The 18,483-nt window shown below is 43.0% G+C and overlaps 1 protein-coding gene across 6 annotated transcripts in view; it reads right to left on the bottom strand.

Moving 5' to 3' along the window:
• Positions 1 to 18,483, bottom strand: part of LOC106810127 (insulin-like growth factor 2 mRNA-binding protein 2) — a 53,783-nt gene that overhangs the window by 14,296 nt on the left and 21,004 nt on the right. For 4 of the 6 annotated variants that reach the window (XM_014813408.1, XM_014813428.1, XM_014813422.1 and 1 more), the window contains 6 exons: positions 6,286 to 6,395; positions 2,688 to 2,751; positions 1,658 to 1,855; positions 1,285 to 1,371; positions 1,002 to 1,044; positions 2 to 108 (listed from right to left, as the gene is read on the bottom strand). In XM_014813408.1, coding sequence (XP_014668894.1) covers positions 2 to 108; positions 1,002 to 1,044; positions 1,285 to 1,371; positions 1,658 to 1,855; positions 2,688 to 2,751; positions 6,286 to 6,395 — 609 coding nt within the window. The remainder of the gene's footprint in view (position 1; positions 109 to 1,001; positions 1,045 to 1,284; positions 1,372 to 1,657; positions 1,856 to 2,687; positions 2,752 to 6,285; positions 6,396 to 18,483) is intronic. The other 2 variants (XM_014813443.1, XM_014813414.1) reach the window with 1 other exon arrangement.

The raw sequence follows: 18,483 nt of genomic DNA, 5'->3' as shown, positions 1-18,483 counted from the left end.
CCCTTTTCCAGTGTTCTGTGCTTCTTGTTCCATTACTTCCATTATCTTCTTACAAGCCTGTGTGCAATTTTCTGGATTGCCAAATATGGTAATGGCCTGAAACATTGCCTAAGCATTAATGCGTAATTTTAGTATGTTTGAAGATGAAAGAAGACAGCCTAAAGCTACATACCTACAGTAGTAGAGCGAGAGCATGAGGAATAAGAAGATACTGATAAGACACAATTAAATGGCACAGACATGCACTGCTACATTTTACAAGTAGAACAGTTCTACACATACTAGTGTTAGCCATCTATATACAATTAGATAACAATATCAACAATCATTAGTTGCAAAAATGAATTAAGGATCTCGCTAAAGTGGGTTTGGTGTTTCTCTTAATTCCAATTCCAATTAATCATAATTCATCTGAAATAACATGGCACATCATCACCAAATTGAACACTTGGTTAGAACAAGTTTGTAAGTTAAAACTGGTGACAAAATGACCATGTACTTACATTTACTCATTAAGAGTGTGCAAACCGATCGATGCTATCGGTTACTTGATGGTACGATCACAAATATTTGACAGTATTAAAATGTAATGATAGTTTTAAATTGGAAAAATTATTGAGTAAGCATTCGTTTTCATAAAATTAGCGTGTTGCATGCGACAGGATTCAATGCGAGAAACAATGACTTCTGCAGTGAGTTTTAAGCATGCGCTTTACTCTATCCCTGTGACATTTGCAGACAAGCAAACATGGACACAGCTTGCCGTGTGCTTATTAGGGAAACTTGAGCACATCGTCACCAGTACTTTTCAGTACATGCCAACAGAAATGAACTAGGACATCTACATGTCACGAATAACCTAACTATGTTAAAGGGTATACTCTTCTATACAACAAAGAAAATGTTTTTTTTTTGCTACAAGGAATAAGCAAACCCAGCAGCTGCTGGCAACACCACCAACACACAAAACGTTAATGACGAGTCACACAAACTATACGCACCTTTTCTAACGTTCCGGAATTCTCTTTTCTGTGAACATCAACCCTGGAACGAATTAAAAAATAATAATCAGAAACTCATCCCTATTTAAACTCAGGATAGTTACACCTCATCAGTGGTCTTTTATAGATTCTTTAATTCGTTCGATATGCTGACAAACTCACCAACAACTCAAAACCACTCTAGCTAGTAAAACCTAGTAATATGACACACACAAACACGACATGAAAAGATTCTCAAAGCTACAGAAGAGAAAATATGCCTGCATTTCTTATCTTCACCTACCGTGCTCTTGTCTGTTGGGTGATATTACGTATAGTGGCACCTCCCTTCCCGATGATGGCCCCTACCATGTCACTGGGAACCAAAATCCTGAAAGACATTCAAATTGAAGAACTGATGATATATTATAACGTGGAGCTGGTCATCTGATAGCTTGTCCAAGGTTTTCTCCCACGAGGCTGACAGTTCGTGCCACGAACATGCCAACGGGGAAGTCTTGATAGAACCCAGTGAGGTTTGCGCCATCTAGAAGTCGGCACCCCTTGGCACATGTAACAGGTGACCAGACATGAGTTACCCCTGTTAGGTACAACAGGTGGTTTAACAGGCACACCTACGCAGGTACCATGTAACCCGTGAGAAATTACAAATGTACCTAAGTGGATACTCCATGTTTCGCTGGTTGTTTGCCATCCCTGAGAACTGGTTTGAACGGAAAGCTCTACGATTGTTGCCGGCCTTGCTGCCACCGTTGACACCGCCCCCGCCGTTGCCGTTGCTGTTTGTTCGTTCCAGCAGCTCAGCTTTGAGGGTCGATCCCTCGTACTGGTAGTCGTTCAGCTCACTGACAGCACTGTTAACACATTCACACACATGTTTTTTTACTATTTAATTGTGGAGGTAAGCTACCTGCCATGTTTAGATACCTTCTCCATACAATTCTAGATTCTGCAAAGATAGGGGTTTTAAGTGCTAATATTCTATATTTATTTTAGGCACTTACTATCTGAAATCAATTCCTTAGAAAAATACAAAAAATATGTCCAGATAATATCAAACAACAAAAATCTTATGCAAAGACTACTTTCCTTTCAAAAACTGATATAGTAAGTCTGAAAAGGTAATAAAAATGGTGCTTCAATGTTTGTACCAGGATCATGGGAAAAAAATAGTAGGATTGGCCAATTCAGAATGAATCCTATAGTAGGTGCTGCCAACATTGGACTTGATGAATTTGCACCACATTTATCATTTAATCCAATTATGAGTAAGGTGTTTTATATAAAGAAGACTAAATTATCAGCCTACGGTTCACAATCAACCGTATTAAAAAAGAAATCTAAACAAAAAAACAAAAAACAAACTGCAACACTGTTCAATCTACAAGACAACTTGCTACAGTTGCTGGTGCTGTTACTGTGGTGATGGTAATCGTAAAATTCTCCTATACTCACTGAAATTAGACATTTCAATTCAGATTGCCTAGCTATATGGCCGAGGCAAGGTCCTAGCAACCATTGCCAATACACAAACAACTATGAATGAGCACTTGTTACAACACTAATATACCACATCGAATTGTTATTCCACACCGTCACTGATTTATTATCAGATAAAAAAAAGAGAAAAAAGCACTCTAGGCAAACCACACCACCTGCAGAAGTAGAAGAAATGTAGCAATTTACCGTTGGGCCTGCTCCGGTGTCTCGTAAGTCACTATCACTGAACTTGGGGTATCATCATCGGTAGCTGAAAGTAGAAGAGCGAACACCAACGTAAGCCTGGGACACGTACGGCCAAATATGTGTAAGCACAGTGTGTAGACACTTCTGGCATTTCCTCGAGTGTCCGTTATACTGTTAACCCACCTCACCAATAAAACAAATCACCTGTCTATAAGAACACTATTGCAGGGTTCTCCCCAGGATGAAATTCAAATAGGGGGAAGGGAGGGGTAGGGGGAGGGGGGGAGGGGGGAAACTAGGGGGGTCCGGGAGGCGTGTATTTTTACCGTACGACTAATTAATGCGTAAAATCGCCACCACACCATAGACGGTATTTGGGGTTCTTGTATATATAAGATAGCCGAGTCGGTGTACACTGTACAGTTAGTGACAGGTTAACTTGTGTACTGTCTGCAGTGCATGTGTGGTACGGTAAAAATACACGCGTCGGATGTCCTGGTCGAACGGCAATTCTTGACGATCGATCCCTGCGCTGGCAAACTTTTATTGTGGTGGAATTTAAACGGGGCGGAGGTAATTTAAACGGGGCGGAGGTAATTTAAACGGGGCGCAACGATTCAAACAGGGGGGAGTTTTCCCAACGTTTGCGCAACGTAGGGAGAACCCTGTATTGGGGTTACTCTCGTGTGGTCGTTATTTTTAACAAGTTTGAAAAATAACAAACAAACAAAGTAGTAGTAGTAGTACAAAACACCACCGTGCACAAAAAACACACACAGGCACAGGAGCGCAGCACAACCAGCACAGCTGTGCGAACCACGGGTCTGTATAGCCGAGCAAGCGTGGCTACAAATGCCTACCTGCACAGGAGCATTCTACTGGCTCCCTGCTCTCCCCGATTTGTCCACACTGATGTAACAGTACATAGGACAACATAATAAATTGGCTCTCATTTTTGCCAGGTGTGAGTTTACATAACAATCTGGTACCCCGCTATAGATGTAGCTTGCAATTTAATGCAGCCCCCCCACACACACATGCTATCCCAACGCATGCAAAGGTTCCCATTCTGCCTAGACCCGGTTGAGGCGTTGGTATACATAGTATACAGTACAAGCCTTAAGGTTGCACAGGTTTTGTCACCAGTAAACGTTTACAAATTACACGAGCTAAAATGGTGTTACGCGAAACTGTTCTCAATTCTGATTACTCAGCGTCGACAGATGGCGCTGCACGCCGATGTCTTTTGCATACAGGTGCAGCGGTGGCGGCGGCAGCGAGGCCACGTATTGATCCATTTCAATGAACTGCAGCTCAACCTGGCTGCCATACATGTTCAATAGCACCACACCACCAACTGTTACCCTCGAGTAGTTACAGCCAGCGCCGGCTCATCTAGTAGGTGTGTCAACAGTGACACTGTCTCCTGCAGAAATATAGCCGCTGAACACCTACCAAGGGGCGGCAGCTGTAAATAATGGTGACAGCTGTACACGACGGTATCATCTGTGGACAACACCGACACGAATGTTTTCCCATTGAGCCAACCTTGCTATCTTTCTGTGTTCTACATAGATCTCACAAATTCTCTGCTATTTACCTACCTCATATCACACCTCCTTGCCATGGGACCTCCACTGCTTCCTCATTTCCCTCTAGCCCTTCCTTACTTCCACCTCTTACCTCGCCGCGTTATGCATATGCATCCGCTTGCCTTAACAAGCAGCGCGTATGTAAGGCAAAACTACGGAGGCGTACGAGCGCTAGCTAATTTACTTCAATTTCCCGCGCGAAGAACGCATCCAAAAACTCGAACACGAGCCAGAATGCGGGCTGCAGTCCGGGTTCAATGGCTGGGCATATTTTAGGTTGCCTCAGCACACACGCAATGCGCTATAATTACCAGTGCGTATGCGCAGGAGAGAGCAGTGTGTGCTGGGCGAGTTGTTGCGACCAGCATCAGCGACAGCAGCTATATTATATATACAAGGGGGGACCTATCGACCAGCGTGTGCACGCACGCTAGCTACACTGTCTGCGCGGCTCATTGCTGTGTTGGCTCTCTCACGGGCGATGTACGCGAAGCTGCGATGCATTGTAAGGCACACGCAGCCGATGGCACGAAAGCACAGACGACCCAAGGCCCACAAAAAAGATGTGAGGCCCACAGAGATGATGTAAGGCACACACAGAAGACGCGGAAGGCCCACAAAGAAGATGTAAGGCACACAAAGAAGATGCCAGATCCACGCGGACGACGTAAGGCAAGCACAGACGATGTATTCCAAGCGCAGACGAGGCAAAACGAGCACCGCCGGTGTTAGGAAAGCGTAGACGACGCAAAGCAAGCGCAGACAATGTAAGACAAGCTGGGATGATGTATACCCAGCGGAGACGTTAAGATAAGCGCAGACGAAGTGAGGCAAGCCCAGAAAACGCATATGGGATGACCTTACAAGACCATAAATGTGGGGGAGACCATGACGACGATGCGTCCAGGCATGTGTACAGCGTGACTGTGTAGATGACATGTCAAACCTGTGTTAGCCGGCACCTCTTATCGATTTTACACCTGTCTTCTTGGCTGTCTATAAAGCTGACCCCACGCGTTTCCCTCGAGTGATTGTTATTTAAAGTGAAACCATATCTGTAGAATAGACATTTATCTAGAAAGGCCACCTTTTGGGTTTGCTTTTAGTTACACTTATGCATAGGTTTGAGTATACACAGCACTCTCATTGCATAAAGTCCAACATTTAGCCACAAGACAGGTCTGGAATATATTTCCAAAATTTGACTAATTAATGGATACTAATAATATTCTAATTAGGCACTTTTCAAAATCAAAAGTCAAAAAACAACACTTTCTTTCTGCCCAGTCACTTAAACGTTAAAATGGATCGGTGCAATCCTAAATTCAATTGGTAAATCACAGCTTAGACGACTATGGTGTGCTGTAACAGCACGTAGAAATGGCATTCTCAACGTTTGATAACGTGTGACCACGACGCCTTTAGGATGCCGCATTGGAGAGCAATTTTACTCCAGTTAGTTTAACAGCAGTCTATCATTGAAGTGAGAGCCATAGTTAAAACGCTAGGTTATGGCAGCCTCCTGTTACACGGTGGTTGTGTGTGTGTGTGGGGGGGGGGGGTAATTGAGTGGTATATACTTCCCTCAATACTGCTTGCTCTCAACCTCCATCACACACGGACGCACACCATGCACACGCATGTAGGAAAAACAATCGCATACGCACGCAAGCACACACACTTCACAAATGTTCAGATGCGACATCAGGTCTACAATGTGTATGTAACATGCCTTACCTTCACCAACTGCTGGTCACACCTCTTGCCTACATGCACCACTTGCCCAGGATATGAATGATATACCAGCAGTACACTAGTACGTACATAGGGATGGAGAGGGGGGTTAAGCAAGCCTCCACCAGAGCTGCTGGTTCTATAAATACACGCCGCACTCTCTTTGCAACCTTTGGCCTGTCCCTAGCCTAAATCCGGCCTCTCTCGTCTACAGTAGGGACCAATTAATCAATAGGCACGATTTATCTAGCTAGAAGAAATTTCGCACTGACCTTTGGGCTGTTCGCAGCGCTGTACGGTTCCGTAGTTGGCAATAAGCCGTTCCAGGTCTTCCCAGATGACGTGTGTGGGCACGTTCCGTACCTGCACTTTTGTGCTTTTCCTGCAAATCAAAGCAGAGCAACGTTGAACGAAATCATAACGCACAGATGTACAGAGAGCTACATGTAGAGTGATAGTAAAGGACATTAACACCGGAGTGATATTATTACGGTTGTTAATAATAATAATAAAAATAATAATAGTATTATTAGTATTATTATTATCACTTTTGTTAGATACACATTGCATTTATGCACGTATGTTTCAGAACAGCTTGGAGTGAGGACAAAAACTGTAAGGCTGAGTATCGAAAACAATAGTACACGTACATCGTAACATTTTTCTGACCTTGCAATGACTTTGTAGACTTCAATTAAATATACGCTATATATACATGCAATAATCGTGTATAGACAGGCACTCAGCCTTATCGATGATTTCAGAATAGCAAATATTTATGTTGGTATATTCAATTCATTTTCACAAGACAACCAGAGTACATCGCATAAAAATGAGTCTGTGAAATCTGGGACATGCACGTGCTACGTTGCATACAGTCCACACTAGTATAGTACTATTAGTAGTACTCAATAGTAGTAGAAGTTGTGATGGTGGTAGTGGTAGGGTTGTTGTTGTTGTTGTTGTTGTTGTTGTTGTTGTTGTTGTTGTTGTTGTTGGTGCTGTACTGGTGCTGGTGGTGGTTCTGCTGGTAGTGGTAGTGCTAGGGTTGTTGTGCTTGATGTTGGCCGTGGTGTTGGAGCTGTTGCAGTGTTCGAAATAAGGGCTATCCGTTTGTCCTCACTTGTCCATTTCCACAGAGGACTCGTAGACCTGTCCAGTAGCTTGTCTGCTGGACAAGCAGCTTTTTAGAGCAACGTTTCAGAGCAAGTTTTCATCATTTTCTACCATCGCTGGTCAGAAAGTCAGACTCAGGACTGACCATGTATTGTTATTATAAAACTTTGAAGCTTCAACTTTGTTAAGACAAGTAATAACGTAAAATAAATAATTGTGCTTCTTTACGTTCTTTCAAGTTTGGTGCCTAATTTGAACTGTTATAATGAACTGCATTAAAATTACAAAGTAAGATATTTGGTCTAAAATTTAATTTGATTAAAAATGTATTACACATTTACTATATTTCTATGTTATTAATCAGGCCAAGCCAAAATATCGTGAAGCTTGTCCGTAGGACAAGCACAATTTTTCCCTTATTTCGAACACTGTGTTGGTGGTGGTGTTGCGGTAGAGGGGAGATAGTAGTACTACTACTAGTATGAGTAGTAGATAAGCCCAAGGTGACCGGATAAGAGAAATTACTGCATTTCAATTGCATTTGCATTTCGATTGCGATTGCATTTCGGCTCAACCGGGTGTTACACGCCTATCCACTCACAAACCTCCCACCCATCGTGCGTAAATCAGTGTCATGGAAAGCTTTATAACTTTCAATTCAACAAAATACGATGCACTCTTGCTTAGAGGGTGGGTTGCAGTTGCAGTCAACCCAGGCCTTAGCTAAACACGCCCATTTCCGACCAAGGGCTCAAACATATCACCTCCTAACGCGCGAGAAACCCATCCTTGGCTAATGCCCGTGATTACCTATTCGTGAAGGGAATTTCTATTACTTGCTCTCTCACAAGGACAGGATAGTCTGCATTTCCGGTACATGTATACACACATGCATGGCTGCGCTACTAAAAAGCCTGCATTAAACCTTATCAGCCGTCATCTCTATAAAATGATTCCCGTCTATAAACGCACTTTTGGCGTTTCTCACGAGTGGCAGTTATTCAGTAAAATCAACTCTATAGACGGATACTGTTTATATAGGACACATGGTATTCTCCTGAATAGCAGTTATATAAGAGAAATTTAATCTATAGAATGGTCATATATACAGTAAACCAAACCATATAGACTGCACACACCTGTACAAACGCACAGCTACACACATCTTTGCCAAGCTGATATGAGAGCATCTTGAAAACAGCGTAATGAAGGGAAATAGGCTTAAATCAATGTATTACATAAACCGAAACATAACCATAACCCTCCTAAACGTTTCATCATGTTGCTCCAGGTACAGAAAATGTAAGGACTGTAAAAATTACATCACTCTTGCATTTACTCATATTGCCCAGTGGTAGCTACTCCTTTCGTTATTACTGACATTAGTACATTCCCATTACACGGACGCGCCCACACACATGGATCTTGCGTAAGAATGGTTATAGTCAAAAACCCAACTTGTGTTAGCAGGTACCACTATCTAACACAGTGCTACCGCTGGCGTTCACCACCTTCGCAAAATATGATAATAAATAACAGTCGCGATTTTACCACACTAAGTTGCCAATACAAATGGCGAATAGTTTAACTACTCACAAAATTACGTTTGAATAATGAAATGGACAAATTTCATTATTGTGTCATAAAATGTTTTCATACACCTATTTTCCCATACCCATCACATGTTTATGCCTTGCTTATTATTATTAGCACATACGATAAAGTGAACTGTGGCTAGTATAGTTTTTCATTGGTGGCTCAAGTCTTGGCTAAAACTTTAAAACATCCAGAGGGAGTCGTGTAATGGGCAACTGTCTATAAAGGGCCACTTTCTCTTAAAGTGGCAGTTATACAATTAAACCACCTGGAACGAACACTCTATAGAGAACACTGGGGTTCCTCTTGAGTCACCCATATGTACAGGTCGGACGTTCACATTAAACTGGGATAGAAATCACATCACATATTAAAATATCATAACGTGCAGTTGAATTGATAAAATGCATTTACGACGTGCATCGCTATGTGTGAACCGATCTAGACGAGCACTAAATCCCTGCAAAGACGACACCTCACAAATAATAATAAGAACCATATAGATAGAACAGAAGCACAAATGACAATAAAGTACATACACTACAGGCAACACATACGCCACGTACACACTACACATCATCGCCAACGGGAACTCGTGCCACACTGAATGATTAAACCGCGATGTGACCAATCCACTATTACGTGATCATTGCTATCAGCGGAATATTATCAGTGAAATAAACTGTCGCTAAATAGAACCTCCGAGCAGAGTTGCCACGACACCTAGCATTAATATTTCCCGTAACTTTAACAGAAAACCATCGCGCGATATTTCTGACTATAAGTATAAATCAATAAAAATTTCGCCGAGATTCTGACAGCAACAGCATCACGTTACCCCCACCCCGGTGGTTGCAGCTACGACACATCGTGTGGAGTCTCAACACACATATATACAGTCAATGCAAACGTAGACTGCAGATACCCGCCGTGTTACACAGTGACGCGCACACATATTCGCCAAGAAACCGAAACTACGCGGATTCGAGCACACACAGCAGCCGCCCTCGCACACATACTAAATGTTTCATGCACGACTCGCCGGCGTGAGCGTAGACAGACAGCGGACCCATATGGCACGTTGCGATTCCGCACAGACGACGCAAACAAGCACACGGCGAGAAGAAGAGCAACTCCTGCTCGAATCTCACCGGAGTACCCTCCTCCCCCCCCCCACTCTATCCCGGTGCGCGCCGGAGAACGCCCAGCTACATACAGCAGCTACGCGATCGTCCTGCTCCTGCTCCTCTTCCTCCTCACTCGCGCGCTCTCCATCCGTCCAGCACGCAGCGCTCATCCATCTTGCACAGCGCGCAGCAAGAATGCAGAGGATCGGCGGAGCCTGCCCGCTCGCACCACGCGCACGCACACGTACACACACTCACTCACTCACTCACATACGGACATGCACACGTACACAGCTCGCGCTCTTGTTACACACGGCGGCAGGACGACACAATGGGCGGCACATGTTATCATCACCTGACAGGCGAGGCTCATACACTCGGCGACGTCTTCTACGGCAACCCAGCACTCTCTCCTTACCCGGACGGCGGCTATTTTGAGACGCACTGCACGCAGGGAATCTGCTCTTCACCCGCTGCCGGCCACCATGTTGTTGCTGGCAGGCAGTGAGCCGACGCGCGCAGCTTCTGCGATCGTTCCACACTGACGCGCGGCACCACCTGGTGGCCGGCACGAGAAACTCAGCACGCAGCGCGTAACAGCAGTGCACGCTCTCTCGCTGGCTTGCGCCTTCGCTCGCAGCGCGGCTCACTCACGCAATAATGGTCAATGAACCTACCTGGTGTGTTTTACGCACTCTTAAATTGTGAAGCACACAATTTCATCGGCATGAATCACAGCTTAGAGCCTGCGGTGCGTGCATGCGGATGCTAGCATATAACACAGGCACACACGCACGCACGCACCTCACCCCACCCCACTTCACTCACTTCCAAACACAAATGTGCACACGCATGCGCATACGCTGTGGGTTAATAATCACAAATAGTGGAAATTCAATTCGGATCCCCGTTTCTTTTCTAAATAGTTCAATTTCTTTTTAAAATTGAAAATTAAATACATGGGTTCGAAAAAAATCGGATACTTTTGACACCTTAGCTACAGGCAGGAGTAGATAATAGGGAAGGAGTGTGACTTCAATAAACAAGGGAAATTCGTCATTTACTAGCCTTAGAATACCTACGATTTACTACGCGTAACTCAACCAACTTGAGCTCAAATCGTACATAGTACATTCGCCTAGCATCGACGCTTCGTGCGAAATCTTTTCCTCGTATACACCCGCAATCCGGAGATACAGACTAAAACGTAAGACACGATTATCCATTCCTTGGCCATCAATCCGAACGTATTGTCCGCCTAAATTGAAACAAAAGGCAGCTACTAACGCACTCTTGCTCACTCGGCGAGGCGGTGTGGCTCACTGGGAGATTGGAGCTGGAGCTGCTGCTGATTGCGGTGGGCGTGCGTGCGTGGGGGGCATACCAGCTGTATGCCGGTATGCCGGTATGTACCTGTATGCCGAGTCAAAGGTTATCTCGCCGAGTGTTGCGTGGATTTCCAATCTCCCAGCGAGCCACACCGCCTCGCCGAGTGAGCAAGAGTGCGTTAGTAGCTGCCTTTTGTTTCAAGTTCGGCGGACATTACGTTCGGATTGATGGCCAAAGAATGGATAATCGTGTCGTACGTTTTAGTCTGTATCTAAATTTATTTTTCGGGGGCTACTTTTCAAGCTCGCGTGCATGAAAATAGCACTCTAAAATTTTGCTTGCATTGAACTCTATGCAAATTTACGGGGGCTCTTTTTGGCATTTCCGGGGCTCTTTTTGGCATTTCGGGGACTAAATCGCCCCGAGCCCCCGTGTATTTTTTTCACTGGTATACGAGGAAACGATTTTGCACGATGCTAGGCGAATGTACTGTGTACGATTTGAGCTAGTTGGTTGAGTTACGCGTAGTAAATCGTAGGTATTCTAAGGCTAGTAAATGACGAATTTCCCTTGTTTATTGAAGTCACACTCCTTCCCTATTATCTACTCCTTCTATAGGGTATACACACTTTTAGTCATCACCCTATTTCATTCTATTTGGCACATTATGAATCTCCCGGCCTTATATACAGAGAGTGTGCATGACTACGTGTGACCGTGTGTGCAGTGTGTGCATGTGCGCGCCTGTTGTGCGAGTGTGGGTACATGCGTACGCGCATACCTATGTGCGGTACATGCGATAAGTATCCCCATGTCAACAGTCATGCGTGAATGTGTGCACGCATTATCTTCCCGCGCGATAGCTACTACATAGCACAATCCGAGTACTACAGGCTATGTCCAATGCATTTTAAAATTAGATATCGACATAACATAGGAGTAACACCGACTGTCGGTAGAATTTCAAAACTCAGTTCACACACTGCATGAGTTATTCTTGCTATACTCGCAGCAGTGGGAATAATGAATTTTTCATCGACAAATTATACCTGTCCTCAACGAAAATTAGTAAACATCACATCAGCGACGGAGTAAGGCTCGCTCGGCTGCACAACTAAAGATAAGATAACATTCACAATTCCGGGTAAATTTAAATCCCTGGAAAGACATAAATTTCCACAGAATGTGGTTTCACGAAAGCAGTGTCACACGCACAGCAGAAGCAGAAGTGCGAAAGCAGAGTCACACAGAATTCTGCGTAGATCCTTCAAAGTCCCAACAATATGATAAAGTATTTGTCTCCAGCCTAGCATTAATTTTGACCCCTGCAAGCGTACGTGGGACATTGCGGCTACAAGCAGTTGGATCCATCAGGGCAGACATCGCCTAGATTCAAACCTGGCCAAGATAACATCAAGAGCTAATAGTATTATTAGCTATTGCTATTTGGTTAGGTTTTTATTAAAACACGTTCTAGGTACAATGTTGAGAATTTCACTCAATCAAAGATATGAAATTATCCAGCCGCCCACGTTGCTAGCACTGTTTTTATGTACGAAAATGAATGTACAGTGCAAGCATCACGAACGTATGGTAATAAAAAAGGTTGTTCGATTCATCTCGTTGTGAGGTATAATTAGGTAATGGTTTTTATTTAACAAAGTAGCTGTTCCTTGATAGTTTATTTCGATATACAATGAATGTGGGAAAGAGCTAATAGATAGATTCAGACGTGTAATTGAATAGAGGATACTTTGATGTGCAACAGCAAATTGAATCGGGTGTGTCCTCAAGCAACACGTGTACGGTTCTGTACGCATGTACATCTCTATACCGAGCAAGACGATTACAGATTCGACAACATAAAGCGGGTACAAGAGATGAAATTCACACGAGAGAACTGCGTAGGTAGAGCTTCATAATTCCCATCAAGGCGAATTCCTAGCTCACTTAAGTTAATGAGTCTGATTGAAACAGCTTGGATTAAGAAGCCTGTATTCTACTCGCTCGGCGACGCGATACAACCGTTTCGAGGACGTACTTGAGAAATGAGACCTGGTCTACGACCACGATGGATTGGTTCACAATTGTACGCATAGCAGCGATGACCAACTGGCCATAAAGAGGAGAAAGCTGGACAGACACTAGGGTGGGTGGATCCAAAGAATGGTATGTCAGAGCTGCTGCAAAAACCGCCGATGCACTGTTTTTTCATTCAAGACTAGATTAGACTAGTTCAGCGTATATAGTCTCGTCATGTACACTATGTACATTGCTTCTCGAAAATGCTTTCAGAACTTTTGCTGAACCGTGTTGTTCTGTCACTATAGTTCACCAGTAACAAGTGCCAGAGCACCCGCTAGGGCCTGCAGGATATACTCGACATTTCAACAAAGCAAGCCTACAGAAATGCGTATAGTTCAGTTCATCACGATCGGGTGACGATCGACTCGTAAAACAAGCCATCATGAATTCAGGAAAAATCACCATATAGCCCCCCCCCCCCTATATAGTTTTAAACTACAAAAACAAAACAAAAACATATTAAATATGCTATCTAGCTATGCACAGAGCATACGTAGAGCGAGGTCACCTGACCACTATACCAGCCAGTCTTGGCAGTGAGATTCTGTGAAACAATCAGGGGCTTTCCAGTCCAAACATGTCACATTATTATAGCATCTTACTACGCTCGTGTGGAACTGTAAGCATGTATTACATAAGCTCGTTATTTTACAAAGCACATTTTAAACTTGTAGTCGCTCGAACCCACATCACTTTTGCAACCTACACACATGCCTACCCACACAATAGATTTGATAAAAATGCTATTCTGCAGTTCATGTTCTCACTTAATACTACGCAAATTGCATACATATTAAAGATTCATATAACTATAGCTCGAAAATACACCACAGGTATTGAAAACACAACCACAGTGATGTTTAAAAGCAACTGTCACAACAACAATAATAATATACAACAAAACTGCCCAACCAACCACCCATCCCGTGCCCCTAACAAAAACGAGCGCATTATAGTGCACCATTTACACGCATAACAATGAAAACCGATTTCCTTCAGGCTGTGCATGGAATAGCCAAGTAGGATTAAGTCGTATTTGCATATCTGCGAAAACCCAGCTGGGTGCTCTGTAGCAATAGATACGGATCAGTCATACCTCTGCGTTACCTGTACGGCTTCACATTCCAGGCTCGACCTTAAACCTCGAGCAATCTACGCTAGCAAGGGACCAAGGAAATATATTGTTGACTGAAGCACTTTGCAATGTGCAGGAAACCATGAATCTCAACAACATACCTGTTTGGCTCTATAACAGTATATTTAAGAAGAGTGGCCATATATAATATATCGCATATAATATATAATATGCGGAAGCATCGTATACAGCTGTTATGCACGTTAAGGATAGTAGGAATGAATACAATTATCACAAAAGGTAGAAATGTATGCAGCTACAGCAACTGAACTCCCGAAGAGGCAATCTAATTGTTCATGAATACAAACAATCCACAATAATTGGGCATCTCTGACACTGCATTTTAAATACCAAAAAAAAATCCTACGGTAAAACGCAGAGCCAAATCGTGGAGGGAGGGATAATTTTTCCTTGATACACGGAAACCAAGTGCATCTTACAAAATCAAATGTCTGTGACACTGCCTAACCTGTATCCAAACAACGATGAATTTTTAAGCTTCACGAAAATGAGTACGTATGTTAGAACATCTGTTACAGTCAAATCACAGTCAAATTTTAAAACTGCACAGAAATGAATACGACACTGCCCACTTTACAAGAATATTTTCAGCAGTTAGGAGAAATGTGGTTACGCAGATTACACACATGTCTAGTTAAAGGCAGGGTTCTCCCTACGTTGCGCAAACGGGGCGCGCGCGTGTCCCGTTTGGGAAAACTACCCCCCTGTTTCAATCGTTGCGCCCCGTTTAAATTACCTCCGCCCCGATTAAATTCCACCACAATAAAAGTTTGACAGCGCGGGAATCGATCGTGAAGAATTCCCATTCGACCAGAACACCCGGCGCGTGTATATTTACCGTACCACGCATGCACTGCAGACCATACACAAGTACAAACAGTTAACCTGTCCCAAACCCAACACTAACTGTACACCGACTCGGCTATCTTATATATATACAAGAACCCCAAATACCGTCTATGGTGTGGTGGCGATTTTACGCATTAATTAGTCGTACGGTAAAAATACACGCCCCCCGGACCCCCCTAGTTTCCCCCCTCCCCTCCCCCCCTAGTTTCCCCCCTCCCCTCCCCCCTGTTTCAATTTCATTCTGGGGAGAACCCTGAAAAGGATACTATACCCCAGAATTTTAGAGTATACTATGATAGTAAGTGCATAAGTAAATATATACAGGTCTACAAATGTCTATTAATCATAAAACATCAACGAGTTTTGAAATCTATATTTTTGCCTGCTGACATTACATCGCGTGATTGTGCTGCCACCCTGACAAAGGTGCACTTCTGCGCGTTACTACAGACTGAGGGCTAATCACAAAAGTGCAATTATATTTATACCAAACTACTATTTAACTGAACGATTTTTATTTTAGGAGAAATTCGTCCATATTATAACTGAAACTAAGAGCAGTTTATAAGATATTGCAAGCCTTCTCCTTGTAAATTAGTAAATAAGAAGCACACTGGGTCTGTAGCCTGCAGCCGAAAACTTGCGTTGCACAACTTTTGTCAGTGGATGCGCTTGTAGTAGCGCCTGTGTAAGCAATAGCTGCCAGTTTTAAAATATAAAAAAAAAATATTTCAAATATAATACTGAATAATTCAGTTTTTTATGTAGCGTAATTTAAACCTGTGCAAGAACCCTAGGGTCATGTTTCCCTTTAAGACTATACTAAGTTAGTTAACACTGCTTTAACATAAACCCTACCTCAGCCTTGTGATAATTCTTCTCGTGGAGCCATTTATGCATTACAATTTGAATATCAAATTTTTATTACTATAATCAAAAGGCATAAATTTCAATAAAAGAATAAAGTTCTAATTTTTTGCTTCATTTTTAGTTTTTTGGACAATAACAAACGAAACATCTCCAAACAGAACAGCAGTCACTATCACAATGTTCATGTAACCCATTTGAAGAGATGACAAAGCAGATTTAAATTTTAACATGCAGGGAACGTGATAATGTGGATCCAAGAGCAAGTTTTCCAAAGGTCCTATCAGACTACACGAAAAATAACCAACCCGCGCCCTTGTACCCATGGACTTAGGAACGCCAATACGATCTCGGCGTAAACCTTTTCACTGTGATCATTTACTCCAAATGAGAATAAAGTCCGAGCAATTTCCAGTCCGATATATTGCAAATCATGGGTTCTGCACCGATGACAGACCTCATGTTACTATTATCATTCCACTCTCTTTGTTTCACGAACTGAAGACCAGCTAAAAGGCGATGTAACCTTATACCGATGCCGACAGACTGCACAACGTAACTGCACACAAAAACAGAAGACGAACATAACATAGCCAAGACGATTCGATGCCACGCAGGGGCTACAGTAGTTAATCTCGGCATGCACTATGGGTGCATGGTAATACCCATAGCAGTTTTCCTGGAGATTTCCGGGACTTAAAACCTTAATTTTCCACGAATGAAAGACTTTAGACAAATACAATCCTTATGCTTTGTATCATCCAATTAAAGATTAGTAAACAAACTCTGGCATTAAACCAAATTTAGTACCTCTCAAAAAAGGCAGACATGTTAAATTTTTCTGGGATTTTTTAATACCACAGCCCATAAATTTCCAGGATTTCAAGTATGAAACCAATAATCAAAACACGCACCACAAAAGTATGTTAGAGCGATCGCGTGTGCAAGTAAAGAAACCGATTTACATACACGTCAAGAGTAGATAATAACACAAGAGTGAGACAACCGATTCCCGCATTTTTAACCGATTTTTCTCATCAAAATTTGCCACCAATAAAGAAGCAAGTGTATACGTTCCTCAGCTTATTATGACCACTAATCACTCACCTTCATGGTACTGATATTCGTTTACATATGTTTGCTAGCGTATTGCTGTAAATCGTAATCTTGCACGAGCTGAATTCGCACGATTTACCGCTGTTGTTGTGACCTGTTTAGCCATTATTTAGAAGCTATCGGGGCGCTAATATTTAGCAACGGACGGTTTCCAAATCATTCGTGCCCCGATAGGGTTGAGAGACAATCTAAATTTCGAATTTTGATCTCGTGAAGAACCTGCGAGATGCGCTCAGTTATTGTGATCGCAACACAAGAAATTGACATACTATCTTACATAAGTAATAATACAATAATAACAATATTCTCTGTAGTAGTTTGCAGTAAGTATCACATTACGCACGCGCAGGTAATCAAGTACATTAAACCCCTATCGAGGCACGCATGATTTGGAAACCGTCCGTTGCTAAATATTGGCGCACCGATAGCTTCTAATAATGTCTAAACAGCTCGCAACAAGTCGCCATTTTAGCGGTAAATTTATCGAATTCAGCTCGTGCAAGATTACGATATACAGCAATACGCTAGCAAATATATGTAAACGAATATCAGTACCATGAAGGTGAGTGATTAGTGGTCATAATAAGCTGAGGAACGTATACACTTGCTTCTTTATTGGTGGCAAATTTTGATGAGAAAAATCGGTTAAAAATGCGGGAATCGGTTGTCTCACTCTTGTGTTATTATCTACTCTTGATACACGTATCATGAGTAGCATGGTTGAGTGTAACAGATTCCAACAGTGTGAGTAGATTAATAGTGGTGTACTGTACAACAACAAGCATGTGCAGAGATAGCTGAGATAGACGTGCAACAGTACTGTGTGAATTAAGGGTGGTACTGGACTCCAACGTTTTAAATTAAACAGGCAGTGATTCTCAGTTCACCATTGGTAAATCAGCAGTAACACTCAGTTTCTGTGGTAGAATTTGCCACTGCTTAGCCTTACGGCAGTTGCAAATGCAGTCCCACTAGTTACTGCAATACTGCTGTTTCTAACCAACTGTATTGCGCGCATAACTGCAAGTGTTGACAACCATATTAAGCAGTCGTAGGGAGAGATGGATAGGGGGGTGATAGGTCACGCCGATAATGCGCCATTATTTCTTCCCCCAGCCTCAGCCTCGCACGCGCGGGGGAAGCACGGGTGCCGTGGGGAACCAGCCAGCGCGGCCGAACGATGTCAGCAGGTGGACGCCGGCTTTTGTCGAGCGCATGATGCAGCAGCT

The sequence above is a fragment of the Priapulus caudatus genome, unplaced genomic scaffold (genome assembly GCF_000485595.1).
Source record: "Priapulus caudatus unplaced genomic scaffold, Priapulus_caudatus-5.0.1 Scaffold16, whole genome shotgun sequence".
Taxonomy (NCBI): Eukaryota; Metazoa; Priapulida; class Priapulimorpha; order Priapulimorphida; family Priapulidae; genus Priapulus; species Priapulus caudatus.
This window is presented reverse-complemented; position numbering and strand designations above follow the sequence as displayed.